Source organism: Polyodon spathula, chromosome 10, assembly GCF_017654505.1.
Source record: "Polyodon spathula isolate WHYD16114869_AA chromosome 10, ASM1765450v1, whole genome shotgun sequence".
Classification (NCBI taxonomy): domain Eukaryota; kingdom Metazoa; phylum Chordata; class Actinopteri; order Acipenseriformes; family Polyodontidae; genus Polyodon; species Polyodon spathula.
This window is the reverse complement of record NC_054543.1, coordinates 19,418,452-19,439,833: the sequence shown is the minus strand read 5'-3', so window position 1 is coordinate 19,439,833 and position 21,382 is coordinate 19,418,452. Positions and strand designations below refer to the sequence as shown.

The window sequence follows — 21,382 nt, the reverse complement described above, 5'->3', positions numbered from 1 at the left end:
ATTAAATTGGCCCTAAAACTGCCAATTAATCAATATGTAAATTGAGCCTGATTCATACATTTTATCCTACAGACTGATGCCTCTGACGTAGTAGGACTAGGGATGGATCTTTCCTAGGAGGTAGAGAGCGTGGATCATGGTATTGTACATTAACAGGAAGCTGCTTGTGTGAAAGACTCAGAGACCAGGTATGCTGCAATCGAGAAAAAAATGTCAAGCCGTCATACAAGACCAAAATTAACCAAAACAAAAGCAAGCTTCTCTGCGCCTCTCTTCCTGTGTGTGTGGGACAGTCAGCCTGCATGTAGTTTTTATAAAATGTCCCAAACCAACAGCGACCTCGCTGGGGCCCCCAATTCTTCTGGGGGCCCTACACCATAGCGTAATTTGTGTATAAGTTAAAGGTGTATAGGCCCTGCTTTTGTGGCTACAGCATGGATTCACTGTGTACTAAACCACAGAAAAGCTGCAGCCAACATGGTGGCTGTGGTTACACATGTGTAAATATTGATCTGGGCAAGTTTGCCTCATCAGTTACAGAAACAGAAAACAAGCAGAAATGAACACTATTTCACCGAAAATGATTTACACAGATGTTCATACATTTATTTTGGAGACAGACAACTTTTACAAAAACAAGCAGAGATTACCTTTGCAACTTTTCAAACTTGTTTTTTCCTATTGTCACCCCAACCAAGCACAATATAAACTAGCTTTATTATTTTGTTGTAGTTGGGTGCCAACTAAAATAATAAAGCACATCCTGTATTTGACAATGAAACATAACTGAAATAAACACAACACATCTTAGACAATAGCAAAGGCACCCAACATTAAAAATATTTAGCATTTAGTATGTCTTTAACAAAACAGAAACCTCAGGGCTTCTACACTACAGAACCTCAAAACAATAAAGATCACAAAGCAGTACTGAAATTATTAACATCTGTAAAAAAATGTTTTAAAAAGGCTAAAACCAACCACTTTTCTACTGGACTGTTACAAAAAAAAAAGTTGCTTACATTTACTTCTGTGAGCTTTTCATTTTATTTGTCTAAACTAAAAATCCACTTGGTAGATATAATTGGACTAAGGTTTTGTAGCAAACAAAGATAGAGTTTCTCTTGGGGTTGGAGACAGCTTCTATGCCAAAAAGTTCAGATAAAGATCTTGTCATGGACTGCGCCTATTTTTCATTGCAGAATCGTAGACATCATTCGGGAGAATCATGGACTCAAGCGAGGAGGCGATCGCTGTTGTCTGTGCATTGTTTTGCACAGAAAAAAAAGAAGAAAAACGCGGAAAAGATCCATTTGGACGTGCAATTGGCTTAATAGATGTGGCCAGTACGGACTGATGAAGGAACCCGAGGTGCATCCAAAATAATAAAATCTAATCTGTTCAAAAAGTGCAACACTCACTCGTAGTACAAAATATTTATTAGATTAAAAGATTGGCTTGGGAGATTGGCCATCAAGCAATCATCAGAATACCAAATTCTGATGAATAATTTGAAGACTTTTAAACTAATAAATATTTTGTACTACGAGTGAGCGTTGTGCTTTTGAACAGACTAGAATACAACTTTAATAGTAGGCTACTACAAGTTTGTTATACGTTTAAATATGCAACAATGTAATCTACATTCTCTCTATTTCTCACTCACACAGATGTGCACCCCTTTAGCAATACAAGCATACAGTAGGGGTTTGAAACAGATATCGAATACGAGTGACTGTAGAAATTGATTATGAGAGCACTTACCAGCTACCTTCAATGAGCGATTATGATAGGAAATGTCACTTATGTCAAAGAGGGGCACAACCTTTCTCTTTGTTGCCATTGTTGCTAGCTTGTCCATACTGGCTGCTGGCAGCGTTTGTCAAGAAAGCGGCCCGTAGCACCTCACACACTTCACAAATTGCTTTGTCGGGGACTAAAGTTTTCTGACATGTTAGAAATTTGTTGGGACATCGCAGAAGCTATTTTGTCCCCAACAACCTCAATTTGTCCCAGATCAGGTCATCAGCAAAAAATCGTACAGTGTAAGCCAGGCATTAGTCTAGTTTTGTTTCCTCTTATTCTCCTGCAGTGTGGAGACCAAAACTGATCACAGTATCCCGAGTGTGGTCTCACCAGGGCATTATAACCTTCTCACTCAGGAGAAAGAGAATAACATTGCAGGAACAGCAAAGTAGCATTGTTGCAAGAGGGAGCATGATCTGGATACACTGCAATCCTCATCAGAGAAATTCTCCTTCTCCTGGCGAATACTCCAAGTACATGTAAGAAATGTATTTCTGACCCATGATGTGTGATTAAAAATTTCAAGAGTCGGAAATTTGATTAAAAATATAAAACTGCAGTACAGGCAACACTGCAGCTATGGTAACCTACTACCTAACTGGTTTAAAAGTAACCTGTACCACTAATCGCCATTAGTCAATTTGAAACGTATTTCACGGTCTAAAGCACGTGTGGGATAACGACCAGTCTAAAATGAAGTGTCAGAGACAAGGGGAGGTTTCTAATTGTTGTATAAGAGATGTTATTTTGCACAACATATTAACATAGACTTAACTAGGTTTTATGATAAAAGAGGAAGCAGCATAAACTACTGTAAGCTAAACAGCAGATCAAACGACTTCCAAGTTGCAACATGCAGAGAAACCAAACCAGTCCTGGATGCCGATATTAAGAGACAAACTGTATTTTGAGTCGTTCTGATGTGTTATTTAGTTAAAATACAAGACAATTGACCCCCCCCCCCCCCCCCCCCCCCCCCCCGATTAAAATAAATCCAGCTATTAACTGATACAAATTGTTAGTTGATTTACTCATGCATTCATACATACCCTACAAGTGAAAAGTTTGGAATCAACACATTAATTATAGATTAATAAATATTGTGATATCCCTGAACAGGTAATTACCATCTCACAAGTGTAATAGTAACCAAAATGTTCTACTTTTGGAAAGAAGTATAACTAGACACAAGGGCCTTGCTGCCCGATAACCCCACTCAGTTTACTTCCACACTAACTATCTTGGTATTCCTCAATAGATAATCACCTCTTCTTCAAGCTCACACGTGTACCCTGATAGAATCAATTTATTACCAATGCTGAAGGACTGGTGAAACGTTTGTTTAATTACTTTACCCAAACAATTAGTTTGCTGAATTGTGACTCCCGAGACTGGTACAACATTCAATATAAGAACATAAGAAAATGTACGCGCGAGGGGAGGTCGTTCAGCCCATCTAAGCTCTTAAAGGATCCAAGTGTTTCTGCCTCAACAGCATGACTATGTAGCCCGTTCCATCCCCTCACCACTCTCAGTGCAGAAAAGTATCTATCACTGGTAAATCCCTCTGTTACATATGTGACCAGGGGGGTGGTGGGAAATGTAATTCTGAGAGGTCCATGCAGGTACATGGGAAGCCACCTGAGGCAGGGAATGTAATTTAAAAGTTTAAAAAAAAAACGAGATCAAAATGTAAAAAAAATATATATATAAAACAATACACACAACTTACTTAAACAGTTGTAGCAACACATGGGAACATGTAATAGAAAGGTCCTTAAAAGGTCCAATGTATGCATTTTTTCAGTACCAATCAATAATAATGATAAAGCATCTTCAAATTGAATTAGATAACTTCTCTGAGCACTTTGCTGGCTTTTTTTTATTTGCAGATCAGCTGTTTTTTTTTGGGGGGGGGGGGGGGGGGTCAAGGTATGCGACTATAATAAGGACGATTAAATAGTGTTCCTTTCTGAATATATGTTACACCTTTACATCTGCAATTTGCTAGTGGGGAAAATGGCTAGCTCATTTTATCTATCTATCTATCTATATATATATATATAGATATATATTGTCTGGAGTGGGAATCGCAAACAGTGGAGCAGAATGAAAGAAAGAGCGGAGGATATACAGTAAAGATTTTTTTTGTCACCACTCACTCTCTCTGACCTCCACCGAGTAACCACATACAAATGTTTCGATACTCTCAGTACCTTAGAGTGGTAAAGAATGTTGCAGCTAAGTTAAATCACATATGTATGTACGTGCAGAAGACACAGAGACGTCTGTTTACAGTATATACCCTTGTTTCTGATACTCTCATTCTGCTAAAGAATATACTAACCACATTTCATCACTATTGTACAGAAGCGTATACAGTACAAGGGGCCCCAACACTGGATTACACCGACTCAAGAGGCAGCCAGGTTTTAATAGGAGGCTAAACAATTCAGTGTTGAGCATTGAACACGCTTCACCATGATGAGGTATCTCAGGCACAATGCAATGTGTGCTAGTCACAGCACTGGCACTAATTTTAGTGCAGACTGATCTTCCCAGGCAGAAAATAATCTTTCATGGATAGACTGTGTGTCACTGCTCTGCTCTATGCATCAATCCCATGGATTCCTGTGTCTTTTCTTCTCTGTTCTTTTGGCAGAGCTGGACCGCTAGGGGATACAATTATAACTTCCCAGCTTTGCAGAAAGGACAGTGTAGCTGCTGACAGGACCACGATTGCTAATCAGGGCAGCTGTGATGACAGCAGACATGTTTCTGAACCCCCACAGAGGGCGTTTTGGCTCCAGACTGCGTCACAAAACAAACATGCTTACCTTCACTCAGTTAGGAATAATAATCGTCCATATGTGGGCTTAGTGAGATGTTTGTTCGAAATAAAAAAGTGCACTCTCAAAATAATATTATAATTTATTCCTGGAAACTTTTGATAACCTTTTCAAAAAACACCATAATAATAATAATAATAATAATAATAAAAACAACAACATATAATGAACTGCAGTACGTTAAATGAACTAACACCGGAAACCATTATTTCTAGCAGATTATTATTATTATTATTATTATTATTATTATTATTATTGGGCCACAGTGTAAAGAACACATGTTTAAAATAACACCCTCCTTCACATGGTTTAAAATAACACATATCACAGGGATTTTCAAACCAAAAGCCAGACTGAATGCTGAACAATTCCTATGTCTTAATGTAGCCGAGCTCAACTCTTCATTTCATCTGCCAGTTTTTACTACAAAACTACATCCACATATTTACTATTATCAAACTATACATTGTATTCTTAAAAGAGGGAAAAACACACACTTGAATTTTTTAATTTTACTAGTAATTTTATTGGGTATATTTTAACCTATAGTAATACGTAATAATATATACCACATTTACAGCAGCAGCACAACACACACTATATAAAATGTGAAGATTTCAGTTTACACTGAATAATTTCTAACAAACAATGACAGCCTTCAAAGCAACATGCTTTGACCCAAAATACACTCCTGAGGTGAAATGACCCAGGAAGTGCAAAAAGATTTGAACCGAAAGTAGTTCAAGATGTCATGTTTTAAAATGAACATACATGTTAAAACCCCAAAAGTAAAGACTAAAGCTAAGGTTTACAATTTTAGAAAAGCAAACTATGAAGATATGAAACAGAGACTAACAGAAGTATATTGGAGTAAAATAGAGAAAACACCCACAGAAAAAGGATGGTTGTTTTTCAAAAATGTAGTACTAAAGGCGCAAAACAATTACATCCCTAAAGTAGACAAATCTAAATGTAAAACTAAAGGGCCAAAATGGTTTAATAGATCAATTAAAAAAAAATATTCAGCGAAAAAAGGCACTTTACAGAGCATTAAAAAAGGACCAAAAAGAAAGTACGCAGAAAGAATACACGGAACTGCAAATGCAAGTCAAAAAGAAAGTTAGAAAGGCCAAGAGAGAAATAGAAATGAACATTGCTAAGGGGGCTAAAACCATTTCCAAAATGTTTTTCCAATATTACAACAACAAGAAAACATTCAAAGAGGAGGTTAAATGTTTAAGAGATACAAATGGCAAAATCGTAGATGAAGAAAAAAAAAATAGCAAATATATTAAATGATTACTTCTCACAAGTTTTTACAAAGGAAGATACGGACAACATGCCCCACGTCATCCAGTTACTATCCCGTTTTAAATAACTTTAGCATAACCGAGGCAGAAGTGTTAAAGGGACTAGGAACTCTTAAAATAAACAAATCCCCTAGGCCGGATGAGATCCTCCCAATAGTACTCAAAGAAATGAAAGAAGTAATTTACAAACCACTAACCAAGATCATGCAGCAGTCTCTTGACACAGGGGTGGTACTGACAGACTGGAAAATTGAAAACATAATACCAATCCACAAAAAGGGAAACAAAACTGAACCAGGTAACTACAGACCAGTAAGCCTGACTTCTATTACATGCAAACTTATGGAAACTATAATAAGATCCAAAATGAAAAATTACCTATATGGTAACAGGGTCCTGGGAGACAGTCAACACGGTTTTAGGAAAGGGAGATCGTGTCTAACTAACTTGCTTGATTTTTTTGAGGATGCAACATCGATAATGGATAATTGCAAAGCATATGACATGGTTTATTTAGATTTCCAGAAAGCTTTTGACAAAGTCCCGCACAAAAGATTAATTCTCAAATTGAACGCAGTTGGGATTCAAGGAAACACATGTACATGGATTAGGGAGTGGTTAACATGTAGAAAACAGAAAGTACTGATTAGAGGAAAAACCTCAGAATGGAGTGTGGTAACCAGTGGTGTACCACAGGGATCAGTATTAGGTCCTCTGCTATTCCTAATCTACATTAATGATTTAGATTCTGGTATAGTAAGCAAACTTGTTAAATTTGCAGACGACACAAAAGTAGGAGGAGTGGCAAACACTGTTGCAGCAGCAAAGGTCATTCAAAATGATCTAGACAAGATTCAGAACTGGGCAGACACATGGCAAATTACATTTAATAGAGAAAAGTGTAAGGTACTGCACGCAGGAAATAAAAATGTACATTATAAATATCATATCGGAGATACTGAAATTGGAGAAGGAATCTATGAAAAAGACCTAGGAGTTTTTGTTGACTCAGAAATGTCTTCGTCTAGACAATGTGGGGAAGCTATAAAAAAGGCTAACAAGATGCTCGGATACATTGTGAAAAGTGTTGAATTTAAATCAAGGGAAGTAATGTTAAAACTGTACAATGCACTAGTAAGACCTCATCTTGAATAGTGTGTTCAGTTCTGGTCACCTCGCTATAAAAAAGATATTGCTGCTCTAGAAAGAGTGCAAAGAAGAGCGACCAGAATTATTCCGGGCTTAAAAGGCATGTCATATGCAGACAGGCTAAAATAATTGAATCTGTTCAGTCTTGAACAAAGAAGACTACGCGGCGACCTAATTCAAGCATTCAAAATTCTAAAAGGTATTGACAATGTCGACCCAAGGGACTTTTTTGACCTGAAAAAAGAAACAAGGACCAGGGGTCACAAATGGAGATTAGACAAAGGGGCATTCAGAACAGAAAATAGGAGGCACTTTTTTACACAGAGAATTGTGAGGGTCTGGAATCAACTCTCCAGTAATGTTGTTGAAGCTGACACCCTGGGATCCTTCAAGAAGCTGCTTGATGAGATTCTGGGATCAATAAGCTACAACCAAACGAGCAAGATGGGCCAAATGGCTTCCTCTCGTTTGTAAACTTTCTTATGTTCTTATGTGTGCTATACCACATGTTTCTTTCAAAACTGCACATTTGAGACATATGAAGCTAATGGGAGTGAAAAATGGTTGAAAAAAGTTTTATGGAAATATTTTGTTCGCTTCCATTATGTTAATTCCCAACTGATCCTGGTTTCTGTACTATGCTTAAAGTATTGCTTATGGTTAACTATATCAACTACATTTTAAGACTTTTAATAATTTCATTCTCCCCAATTCTTCTTTGTTCTAGGATAAACAGATTCCTTGCTTTCAACCTATCTTCGTACTGCAGCTCATTCCTTTAACCCAGGATTAGTCTGGTTACTCTTTGTTGGACTCTCTCCAGGGCCACAACCTCCTTGTGTTCCTGTGGTGACACAAACTGGACATAGTATATACAGTAGTGCACTCTCACTGGTGCATTATACAACCTCAGCATAACCTCCTTGCATTTGTGCACTACACTTATATACAGTACTAGTCAAAAGTTTGAGTACACCTGCTTGAAACCAGGTTTTTCATGATTATCTATGCTTTTAGCTGTATAAACTTGTCTATAAACACTTAATATTTCATTATATGATACGTGTACTTATATAAGCTAAGTGAATTTAAATGAAAATGTAAATTATCTTGTCAATTTCAATGAAATGGTCACCCAAAGCAAGGGGATTTCAGTCGGAAGCCCAAGTCAGGTAAAAGTCTGAAATGTGTATAACATGGTGTTAGAACACTGGCCTAAGTATAAAAGTGTCTTTGTTAGATGTTCTCTGAGTTAACTAGCATGTTAGCTAATTAACCTTTTGTCACCAAGTACTGTTAACAGGTGAGGGTCCATGAATACTACAAATACAGGTAGCATAGGCACAAGTTTGTTGTTCCTGAATGTAAGGAAGCAGAAAATGGCAAAATACGCTCAGTTAAGCAAAGAAAAAAGTCTGTAATTACTTTAAGAAATGAAGGTCAATCTTTAAGACAAATCGCAAGAACTTTGCAACTTTGTAAGTGTCTGTAACTGCTGTGGCCTAGACCACCAAACGATTTGAAGAAACTGGCACTCATGAGGACCGAACAAGGTCAGGCAGGCTAAGGGTGACCTCAGAATCAGAGAATAAGTTCATTCGAGTCACAAATCTGTGAAACCGGCGATTAACTGGCCCTGAAATACAAGCTCAGCTAAATGCTATCAGAAGTACAGATATTTCAACATCAACTGTTCAGAGGAGATTGCGTGAAGCTGGACTAACTGGAAGAATGCAAAGAAACCATTGTTAAGAGTGCAGAATAAGAGGTAGAGACTTGCCTGGGCCAGAATACACAGAAACTGGACCTTTGAGGAGTGGAAGTCGGTCTTATGGACCAATGAGTCAAAATTTGAAATATTTGGGTCCAACCGCTAAGTATTTGTAAGACGCAGAGAGGGTGAGTGCATGAGTTCTGCATGTGTGGTTCCCACTGTCAAGCATGGAGGAGGCAGTGTCATGGTCTGGGGTTGCTTTGCTGGTGACAGAGTTGGTGATCTTTACCAAGTCCATGGCAAGCTCAACCAGCATGGCTATCATAGCATACTTCAGAGGCATGCCATTCCATCAGGATTATGGCTAGTTGGGCAGTCCTTCATTCTTCAGCAAGATAATGACCTGAAACACACCTCAAAGTTGAATGACCTGGCCTGCCCAGTCTCCAGACCTCAATCCCATAGAACTTGTATGGGGTGAACTGGACAGAAGAGTCAAAGCAAAGCTATCCACAAGTGCCCTACAGCTCTGGGAATTGCTGCAGAAGAGCTGGGAAGACATGTTGGGTGATTTCCTGCTTAAACTTGTTAACCGCATGCCTCATGTTTGTGAGGTTGTTATTTTAGGCAAAGGGTGGCTATGTTGAGGAATCCAAGATTTAGAGACAATTTTCAATTTTCTTGAACATTGCTTTGATACGCCTTACATTTTGTTTTGTATATTGTAACATGTGTTTTCATTTTCAAGTATTTACAGAAACGTATACAACTTAAAACATTGTAAATTATGAAAAAACCTAGCTTCCAGCAAGTGTACTCAAACTTTTGACTAGTATTATATGTATTTGGCTATGTACCCAATTACTCAGTTTGCAAATCTGACAAGCCTGCAAGTTGCCACATCATGCAGTGTGATTAGCACTCTACTGCAACCTACAGTAGTGACTGTTGGTTCATGTCAGGCCAGGAGGCTCCTATTAGCCGCAACAAAGAAAGTGATTGAGGAGAGAAAACCAAACACAAAGGATAAAAGGACAAAAAAAATATTTCTTCATAACCTCTATGAAATGCAGGACCACATCATAACATTCAGGCAACTGTTTGTAATCAGTTTTCACCAATAGCCAAGTTCGAAATTGTTTTGCTGTTGTTACATGAAGTCTTCACATGGGTAAATTAATGGAAAAGGTCAACTTGATGCTTGAAAATTTGCCATGGGCCTTTAACAGTAGTGGTTACTGTATAGTGTTCTGTACTTATCTAAATTTAACAGAGTCAGTAATACTCATCCCCAGCTACAGTTGTAAAACATGTAAGACATATAAATGCTTCATAACCCCCACCCCTACAAATTCTGATACTCTCAATAACTAAAGGATTACCTAACCAGGTTTCATCACAATTAAAAATGATTTCTCAAGAACTGCCTGGCCACTTTATTAGGACATGTACCAGCTATCAGTTTGGGCTACCGTTTGCCCTGATCCAACCCTCAACACGATGTGGCACATACTTCACAAAGTAAATGTCTTGAGTGATGTAAATCCATTTAAACAGTAGTATTTCAGACCTTAATATTTAAAGACTATCTAACTGTCTTTTTCTTCTGGGTGTCACTAATTGTTTGCAGCCAGATCTGTTTCTTTTGGCAACCACGTCCCCTTCTTTTTGACATTTATTAATTCAGGCAAGACAATGTCTTGGAGAAACCTCCTAAGTAGACATATCCTAATAAAGTAGTATATGCATAGTGGGACATTGTGATAGAGAGAGAAAGAATCAGAGCTGCAAATCTCCCTCCCAACCAGAAAGGGCGCTGTGTAAGGTTGGTGGTACGCTTCCCTATAGACAGGTCGGCTTGACGGTGGGCTAAAACAGGAAATCGGACATCTTGGAAGAGGCGCGTTGCTGCACATATGCAAAACGATTCCCATGCAATCAGCTACGGGCCAGGCAGCGATTGGATAACCAGTGGAGGCTGGCTGGTTGTAGGGAGGAGTTGGGTAGTACAAAGGGGATGCAGCTATATGAGTAGGGTCCCTTGCGCTGAGAATGTAAGATACGGCCGGAGCATTGTTTGTTTGTTTGTTTTGTTACGTGTCTGTGTTTTTGTCTGTATTGCAGGGGAGGAGTAAAGGCAGGAGCTGTTGCCATGAAGCAGCACAAATCCCTGAACACTTCCCTCACTGCACAATCCCCTGAACACTTCCCTCACTGCACAATCCCCTGAACACTTCCCTCACTGCACAATCCCCTGAACACTTCCCTCACTGCACAATCCCCTGAACACTTCCCTCACTGCACAAACCTCTGAACACTTCTCCCTGCCCCCCCTCCCTGCCTCCCCTCCGATACCACTGCTGGTAAAAGGTGGTTTTAGTTTTGCTTTGTGGAGCATTTAATAAACACAGACATAAACACTGTCTGGGCAGTCAATTCCTTACACCACCGTACTCGCCCATTTACAGACATACATACTGTACAGATGTTTCCAAAACATCCCTGTCAACAGGGTTATGCATCCCCACAGAAAGATAACTCATTAAATATTAATATTTTATCAAACAGGAATGGCACTATGGGTGTCACTCTTGGGACCTTTTGTTAATTTGATCAGATTGACACAGCTGCATCCGAGGACCCACCTTCACCACAGGAAGGGTGGGGTGTCCTCAACTCAGCACAGAGCTGGAATAGCAATCAAGATGAAGGTTAGTGGGGCAAGACTGATTAAGCTTATTCTCCAGTGTAAAACAGTCTAAATACAAAAAAAAAAAACAACACAACACTTACACTTCTCCCACTGTTCTGGCACAACAGTCATTAGAGTTATGTTAAAGAGAGCTAGAACAAATAATTGCTTTAAAAGGCTTTGTTCTACTCCTTCGATTATTAAAAACGTGGTGGCATTTAGATCCTATTCAAGTACAAGGTCTAATTCTTGCATACTGTACACACGCCTATGCATACTTCTCATCACTGTACCACCACACTGTTAAACGAATATGCATGCCATAGTATGCAACAAAGGGATAACATAAACCCATGGTGGTAGCACGCTGGTTTATCAGATGGCAAAAAACAGGGCTACAGGTACTCCTAGTAAATGTTTTCTTCCTTTGTGTTGCTGCCAAATAGTTGTCTTTATCTGGTCATTGCAGGTCTTGTCAACACATATGCAAGACATTGCACAAGTGTGCAAGATCATTTTTGGCAAGTCATTGTATATGATTGTGACTTTAATAGATGCTTGCAGTCAGGAAACCACATGAGGCAAAACACTTTCCCAATGAACTGTAGAAAAAGTTTAGAGTCTGCTGTCAGACAGCAGACCTTTCTTAAATATGCCACAAACGCATGTAGACAATATGCACTTAAACAGGTTACTGTAGTAAACATATGAGAAAATGTGTAACAAAGCATAGTGAAAGATAGGCATATAATTTAAAAAAAACATGGCAAAACCATTGTAAATGATAAAAAAAGGCATAATAAATTTACCATGGTAAACTGAGTGGTCTTGGGTAAGGAGTATTTGTCTATACGCTACATCTGTCCACAGCACTGTACTGTTGTACCATTTGTAATAAAACCTGCTCTACTTGGGTGATCTAAAACAGATAAAGCAGACTGTACTGTGTACCTCAGTAACATTTCAGTCTCATTTTAATTGATAAAATGTGTGAGTATTTGAAACTGCTATTCCACTGAACTCCCTGCCAGATTAGCCAAGGAGCTAACTCCCATACTGAGCTAAAAGAGGTGTGTCTACTGTTCTTGCTCATAAAGTCCAGAAAACTTAACCTTTTTCAACCAAACTACTGATCAAAAGAAGATAAATAGGCAATACAAGAGGCACTGTAATAAACAATCTAACCAACACATCGGAATTGTTCAAGAACAGCAAAGTAGTAAAAGGACCTGCCACATAACTCTGGAAGATTTGCAAAAAAGCATCCACAAATCACTTGATCAGAAATTCAGTGTGAGGGCCCTACTCAGTAGTTACATAAATAATATGTCTTTTTATGAACATAATACCATTTTATGTTATATTTATATTCTGGACTTCTTAGTTTTTTGACAACAAAAGTGTTGTTTATATCATAACATTGTGAATAGGGCCATATAAATCAACTTGACAAATGTTGACGACAGGGTTAGCTGAATAATATACATTTTACCATCCTCCAAAAGCAGTAAGTTACAAAAAGCAGTCAGCCTTTAGTGCTCATATTTCTTATATACAACAGTTTGCATTTTTCTAGAAATTTTAGTATTTGACACTGCTCAGCATTGCTATTAACTGGACTGTTGTATGAACTCTCAAAACTGTAGAATGTGTGGAAGACATACAGTATAGTATGTCTATTAAAAAACTGTGGAGGACGTAAAGTATGGTGAAAAGCAACATCAAAGCCAGTGGTTCTGACAATATCTTTAAGTTCTTCAAAAATGAAAGCAATACAGTGCTGGCATTTAACAGAGGTGGCTGACTCTTACGATGTTGGGAGAAAGTATAATAAACTTTCATTGGACACGGGCAAGAGATCACTTCGATATTTCAGAAAGTGGTAACAGAGGGAAGCCGTTAGATGGTGTGGAAAAAAAAACAATATATAATATGCTTAAATACAGAAGTCCCTCCAAATAAGACTTATACAAAGTTAGAACACATTTTATTTTCTAACCAAAATGATTTCAAAGTCTATTATCTAAAAGGCCAAGGAACAAATTGCTTGCAGACTATTTGTCTGGGTGACCAGAGATTCTACTTGATAGACTTCAAAAAGACATTTTGGAGATAACAACTTTCTGGGGAGAGGTGTAATAAGGATTTCTAATCATTAATACAAATGTTTGTCTGTGGATAGACTTATTGGAGACAGTGACAGAACATTAATACAGTTCTGAAATGCTAAACTGTGTCATTCCTTTGTTCTAAGAAACAGCTTAGAAAGCGTGTTATAGTAAAACAATATGAACATTTAAAATGCATTAAAATCAAGCATATTCTTGTAAATTTAAAATCATTTTGAACTTAAAATATGAGAAGTTTACTTGCATATTCAGACATTTAAAGGAATGTACTTCCAATAAAACTGCCAAGTCTTAAAGACAATTGTTTAAACTTCAAGACTAGAATGCACTGTCACAAATTTAGTATGTAAATCTAGAGAATTTCTTCAGGAAAACGTAACTTTCTCAGTAAATACTACAATATTTGTTGCGAGTTATTGAAAGTTCATTCTTTTCATTGTAAAAGATGATTGTCTTTTACAGACTGAGCGTGGTGAAAGTTTGGCTACTGATTTTCTGCAATCACAGAAATCGCGAACAGAATCATGGAATTAGGAATTTTACTAGATTCTACACCCAGCTAGGTTGAGTTAAGGCACCACGTGACTTCACTCACACTTCTCCGTTGAAACTCAACATGCGCGGCTTGTTTCATAAAGACATTCTGTTTGGAGAAACTTAGCAAATAACAAGAACTACAGTGTTAGTGGAAGACTGTAAATATGATTCTCTCTCACATAAGTGCTGGACATTTGTTTTCTGAACTGTTATAATATAATAGTTTTCCTGCTTATTGTAATGCCAGCAATGAGCGATGTGGTGTATATAAACATTATGACATGTTTAAAGTGTCTTCAAGTGCTTTACTTACTATTACAGCAGCAAGAGTCTTTGAAAATATTAGCCAATGTGTACAAAAAAATAAAAATAAAAAAGTTGTGGTAATATATTTTTGTTATATTTATGTTCAAATGCCATGCTTAACTATGAATTGATAAAAAAAAGTGGAAAAAAACCTGAAACACCGGAATTGGTCATTTTTGAAAAATGGAATTTGCTATTCCCCAGAATGGAGAACCAGTGTCCCTATGGAAGGACCATCCCGCCTTTGTTTAAGGACTAACCAATCACTTGAGAATATGGTAATAAGTAAGGCATTAGGATTTGGGAAATCATATCCTGTTAATTGTTACTTATGTAATTGGCTATAAACCAGTTGTGTCTTATTTCTCTCTTTGAATATAATGTATTATTTTGACAAGAAAAGTGGTCTATGCTTTATTTTCTCTTTAAAATGCTCTAGAAACTGGACCTGACACTCCCAAGAATCACTATGTTGTATCCTGTGAAGACTGCTGACATTGCTATATTTGAAAAACTCTGAACCTCTAATTGTAAGCAACAATCTGTTCAATTCAATCTGAACATTCCAAGTAAAAAATAACTTTTCTATAAAACAAGGACTTGGTTTATTGAAACTTGTGTTAACGTTGACTGTGTTTAATAGAGAATTGGGGGTCCTAGTTTTGGTAATTGTAAGACTTTGCTATAAATATTAGCAAAAATTGCAACTTAAAAACAGTAACTAAACCAGCAATAGCTGGAAAAAGAATCTTTTATCTGCTTGAACACAACGTACTTCGGACAACTTTCTTCAAAACAGCAAAGACTTTAATTTCTACAAAATCTGGACAAAGATCATTGCTTCATTGTTTTCTTCTAAACTACACCGGAACAGACTCACATCATCTCAATAGCTCATAGCTATGCAGTTTATTGAATTTAACTGTGCATAAAAACAGGACATTTATTTTGTTTAAATGTGTTATTTATACATGTTTCAATATATTCTGAATGCCAGTTTTAATAATGTTAGAATAGTATTTTTCTATTGCATTTTGTAACTTCTGAATAATAAAAAAAATGTTTTAACTTTTCAAAAGTATTTGTTTCACTTTGACTGGTACTTAAAGCTCTGACATTATCATCTTTGAACCAAACAGTATATATTAAATATATTACTAAGTGAAACGTCAGTCTTTGTATTTTAATTAAATGTATTTGCATAGATTTGGGGACCCTCAATCTTGCTTTTGTTAAGATACAACATTTAATTGGAATACTTAGAACTGTGGATGACTTCACTGTTTCTCCTAGACAACTAAAATGAAATCTTACAATATAGGTCACAATGGGACAATTTATGTGTGGCTTTTGACAGTGAAATTGGTTTCATCTGGGGAAAAGTTACAATAAACTAATTCAAAGTGTGCCAGAATTTTTGGAATATAAACATGTACACTTTTACAAATTTGGAAAGGAATTACACGTGTAATATACAAGTCATAGGAGATGCACAGTATACCCAAGTTGTAGTTTTCTATATAGTTTACTATGTTATTTTTGACAAGAGATTGTTCCCAAACTAAAACCAGCATGCATCATTTTAGTTGTTGTATTGCTGCCTGTCTGTGTGTTTAATACCCCTGAACTTGCATTGCTATTTGAGACTTTTCCATTTCCATATTCTCTGCACTTTGAGATATTCTTTTCTAAATAAGTTCAACGGTTAGGTCAGATTATGGAAACGATTCTGTAATTCACCCAGTACCATCCTATATCTGTTCAGTGACCGCTGTTGTTTTAACCTCTTGACATTTTTCAGTTTACTATGCTTCAAGTGTCTTCCCACTAATCGTGTGAAAGTACTCCAGGTTTGGTCTTAGCTGATTCCATGTTATGTTACAGAATTCCATGTTATGTTACAAATTGCCAGGGGAAAAAAAAGGGTTTTAGGCACTAAATGGAAAGTAGAACAAGATCTGAGCTTGTCATAAATACAAGAGGCAGAAAGGCCTTTGGGAGGTGTAGCATTACTGAGGGTGAGGAAAAGGAAGGTGACAGAGAGCAAGGTAGGCATTGAAGCATGGAGAGCAACCCTACAAAGACAACAAGGCAAATCCAAGGTGTGGCAGGCTCTCACTTCAAACTGAATAAGACCACAACCGCCACACACGTTTAGAAAGTTGTAGCAGTGCATATGCTGTCCGAGCCGATATCGAAATGAGACTGAGAATGAAGCAGGAACAGGGACATTTTAAGCGGCAGGAAATTGATTTGTTGACTTTTTAGGCCTAGGATGTCTCAGAAATATTGTTAATTACAATTAAAACATCATAAGAATGGAACGGTCAAGAAAATAAATGGATCACTTTATTAAAACACTGAATTGCTTAAATAACAGCATCCATCTTTGGCACTTGCTTTTGCTTTAGTGTTCAATTTTTAAATGTCTTAAATTTTTAAACATGTTTTGATTCATGTATTTCTACCACTGTGTAATGTGGACCCCATACCCAAGTAGTAAAGAATAAATGTTATCTTATTGGAGGAGTGCTGGCATGCTGCTTTTGCATGTATTTGAGATTAACCTTGCAGAATGGCCCTACTTACAGCAGGTTCCCTAGGCAAGAAAAAAGTGCACTGTGTATGCATGCCGATTAAAATGGTATGACTCAAACAGCCTAAACACTAGCTAAGAAATGTTCTCTTTTTTTGACATTGTAAATGTGTCTCTTGAGAATGTCTAAACCAAGCAGTTATTAAACTTCTCGAAAAGATTGTTACACCTGTTTGAAAAAGAGACTGTCCAATTAGTGTCTGTCTTTATGATGCAAGTTTACTAAATCCTAACTGATACTGCCTACCCCAGAAGGCTTTTGCTCAGATGGCACAAGGGATAACAGTTGGAGGTACGCAAGTGGAACATTTGCGCATGTCTTGATTTCCAGTAATCACAGTTACCTAAGACTTCCTCAGGCAATGACTGTCAGTCATGAAGAATAAATAATGCAAACTTGGGTTTCATACAGAAATCTATTAGAGGTCTAACTGTGTTGATAATGTTTTAAAGGCATCCAAGTAAATGTCTTGGTGGTTATATTACAAATACTTCTGAATGTAGCAGGACTGTGTAACATGAGCTTTGGAAACTGTGCTGCATACTAGCTAGATGTTTAACCACCACATCTCCAGGGGAGGCAGGAAAACTACATTTGTCATAATTCTAAACAGACATTGTGGTGAATATAATGCTTAGAGTTGGCACAGAAATTAGTTTTGAATTGTGCAAAACAATCTGCTTACTTTGCAAAAAGTTTGCTTCTTTTTTTACTTTCTCTTGTTTTAACTTACACATGTTTTTTACAGTAGACAAATATTTCTAATTCCAGCATTGGATAATAATATCTTGTTAACTGCATACAGTTATTCGACATTCCCTTTAAGATCACTGTCACGATTACAGCATTTCACCAGCAGATGGCAATATGTAACATGCTAAAAACTGCTTTAGAAACCAATGTAAATTAAAAACAAATATGCAATTTTGTATTAAATTGCCCCAACACAGATGATTGATATACAAAGTCATATATTACTTAGAGATTGACTTTTTCTGAATTACATGTAAAGGCCAAAATTAATCGTCTGAAGAACTGATCAAAATAATATAACCATATTATGACATTACTGATTAGATACATTTGGAGGACCCACCACTAAAAAATACTGGCCTGCTTCACTTGTCTCAAACTTGCATGTCACAATGTACCGACTCACACAAGGCCTACAGGTAAACACAGCAGAATACACAGGTATTTGGTACATCTTAGTTTGTTTGATATTAGAACAAGTTAATTTGTACATTCACCATATACTGGACAAAAACCAGAGGACAACATATTTTTACTGATGCGTTCAGACAGGTTTAATGAGTCAGAAAATGATTTAATGAGTTGTGAAGACAGACTGAGAGAAATAATCTATTTAGCCTAGAAAGATCAAAGAAGAATTGGGTGCCCTGATGACTCTTTAAAAACTTAAAAGGACCTGACAAACTTAACCCTAACCAATTAGCAGGGCATAAAACCAGGACCAGAGGACAGAGTTAATGGTAGTGGACACTTACAGTACTTCTTCACACAGAAAGTGGTGAGGGTATGGAAGGGGTTCCTAGCTATGATACTGATGCTGTTATTGGGATCAACCAGCTACTAGGAACATATATTTCTGCACTTCTGTTCATTTACAATACAGTTGATTTACGCAGTATTCTTCGGCACTGCTTGGTTGGTGCTCAGAAGGCATAATAACTTGTTAGTTTTAATGTATTAAAATAAATTATGTTTGAATTTAATGGTTTTTGATGGTGTCTCAAAAACACTCAAAACCTCAAAAATGGATGCATACACATTTTAGTTACCACTACTGTAACAAAACATTGATGCCCTCTCAGAACTCTGCTGCACCCATAAAGGGTTTGTTTTTTGTTTTGATTTTGTAAAAAAAAAAACACACAAGAATGTTTACAGAATACACCACGCATAACCTACATTTGGAATCATTGCTATATAAACATGCTTAAAATTAACTGCAGTTTGTCAGCCTTGTGTGGCCGTGAAATAAAACTCGTTTAAAAAGAACTTGTGCAGTCTTCATTGCCACAAACTGCAAAAGAAAAGGCAGTCTTATCTCGTCTGGCCCTACCAATAAATAACAGATACTGAACAACACGCTGAAGCCGAATGGAGACCTGTACAGAGTGCGCATTCGTTGCCTCAAGTTCTACGCAAAGCAATGCGATAGCAGTAAGCAGTATGTTTCCTCTGAAAAGTGGCAATAAATGTTCTCTTACCCGAGAAATCGTTAAAGGCTGCTCGAAATCCTTCCCTCCAACCAGTCTGAATCCCCATGGCCCCGGACCTTTCACAACAGCTCGTATGTTTTGAGTCATGTTTTTGAACTCTGGAAAGCAGTTTTTGAAAACGTTTATGCACACTGTCCTATCGAGCAGAGATACTGCTTAAGTTTGGACTCACAAGACCTTTGTCTGCAATGTTTCTTAGAAAGAAAAGTCCAGTACAGTACAAAACGCTGGAGAGGGAGGTGTCTTATATTCAGAGGGTGTTCCCACGCAGCTAGAGAAGTCTGTAGAACTGCGGTAGAAATTCCAGGCAGCCCGTTTTGATTGAGCTGATTCCTATGTTTGTTTTAGGGATCGTACTAACACGTCACCTTTTTACAAGTATTGCCATGTATGGTAGAGGTGATTGAATGGATGTGGAATGTCCCGTTCCTTTGACTCACATTGCTGCTTTCCTGAGATCTGCCTTAGGGTTATTATTAGAGCCGACTGAAAACATCTACAGTATCTGAAAAAAAAAAAAAAAATGCAGCTCGACCTATTAGTATTACTTAAGATTTTAGCCACAAGTATTATACAGTACTGTGAAAACACATAGAAAAAATGTGTCATCGTACTATATAATAATTAAATTCACAAAATCACTCACAAACGCTCACTTTTTTGGACAACAGACATCATGATAGCCAGTTTTGAAAATGCATCACAAAATGGTCTGGATTTAAAGAACCCTGAATTCTTGGAACTGCCCCTTAGTAAAACAAATAGAATGACTTCCATTTCTGTACAGAGACTGAAAAATGAAGTATAGATGCTGTAATAATGTATCTGTCAAGTCAACTTCCTCCTATGAAGTAACAGATATACACTGAGGTAAGCAACAGGGGTTTTGAAAACAGTCCAGTTCAAGCGTGTCCAATCCCGGTCGTGGAGGGTTATTCCACTCCAGGTTTAACAGGTAAAATGGTACAATTAACTACTTTAGGGTCCGGTTGGTGGTTTAATTGGTTAAATTAACTACAGTATTTAGAACTGAGTTGATTCAAAGATCAAGTAGAAGGGCTAACTTTGGACACCCCTTCTCTAGTTATTTTGTCTCCACACTTAGGAAGGTGATTGGTGATACTGCTGCAGGATTCCTTCCAGCACCTTGTAGACTCCATTTGAGGGGTGTGTGTCCAAACTGTTTACTAACAGGCACTGGAGTAGCACAGTCAAGTTTTTATATTTTAGAATATATATATATATATATATATATATATATATATATATATATATATATATATATATATATATATATATATATATATATATATATATATATATATATATATATATATATATATATATATATATATATATATATATATATATATATCTATAAATATGAGAGAGAGAGAGAGAGAGAGAGAGAGAGAGAGAGAGAGAGAGAGAGAGAGAGAGAGAGAGAGAGAGAGAGAGAGAGAGAGAGAGAGAGAGATCTGGATCTGGAAATCAAATTGTGATAAAACTTGACATTAATATTATTTAGGATACACTATCGAGAGTATTAGAATCTAAGGCTGCATTCACACTGGGTCTGTTTCAAACTGGCTCGTTTAATTTGAAACAATATCATTTTGTATGCTGTTCACAATCAAGCAAAGGGACTGAGTTCGTTTGGATGAAAGCTAAAGTAGTTTTTTTGGGGGGGTCACATTTATTCAAGTTTCATTTGCATTTTAAGTTTATCAGCGTCTTATATTAAAATGAATAATACATTTCCTAATCATTAACACATAATTGCCAAGTTGTGTTATTATTATTATTATTATTATTATTATTATTTTATTATTATTATTATTATTGATGTTTTATTTTTTTAACTGCCTGTTTTGTCACAAGTTACAACGTGTAAGATAAAAAGAGTATGTTTGTATGTATGATTATGTTAGTTATAGTGATTATAAAAGTAATGAATTTTGCTGGTACCATTTCATGTACAAAATAAACAAAAATTGTAGTCGAAAACTTTTAATTTATTTTTGTATGGAGAAAATACAATGCTACC

The 21,382-nt window shown here is 36.8% G+C and overlaps 1 protein-coding gene across 2 annotated transcripts in view; it reads right to left on the bottom strand.

Annotated features, from left to right (window-relative positions):
• LOC121321900 (PDZ and LIM domain protein 1-like) overlaps window positions 1-19,673 on the bottom strand; it is a 55,767-nt gene extending 36,094 nt beyond the window's left edge. The window contains exon 1 of one of the 2 annotated variants that reach the window (XM_041261282.1): window positions 19,324-19,673. In XM_041261282.1, the coding sequence (XP_041117216.1) occupies window positions 19,324-19,422 (99 nt within the window). In that variant the 5' untranslated portion in view covers window positions 19,423-19,673. The remainder of the gene's footprint in view (window positions 1-19,323) is intronic. The other variant, XM_041261283.1, reaches the window with a different exon arrangement.
• Window positions 19,674-21,382: the final 1,709 nt, after the last annotated feature.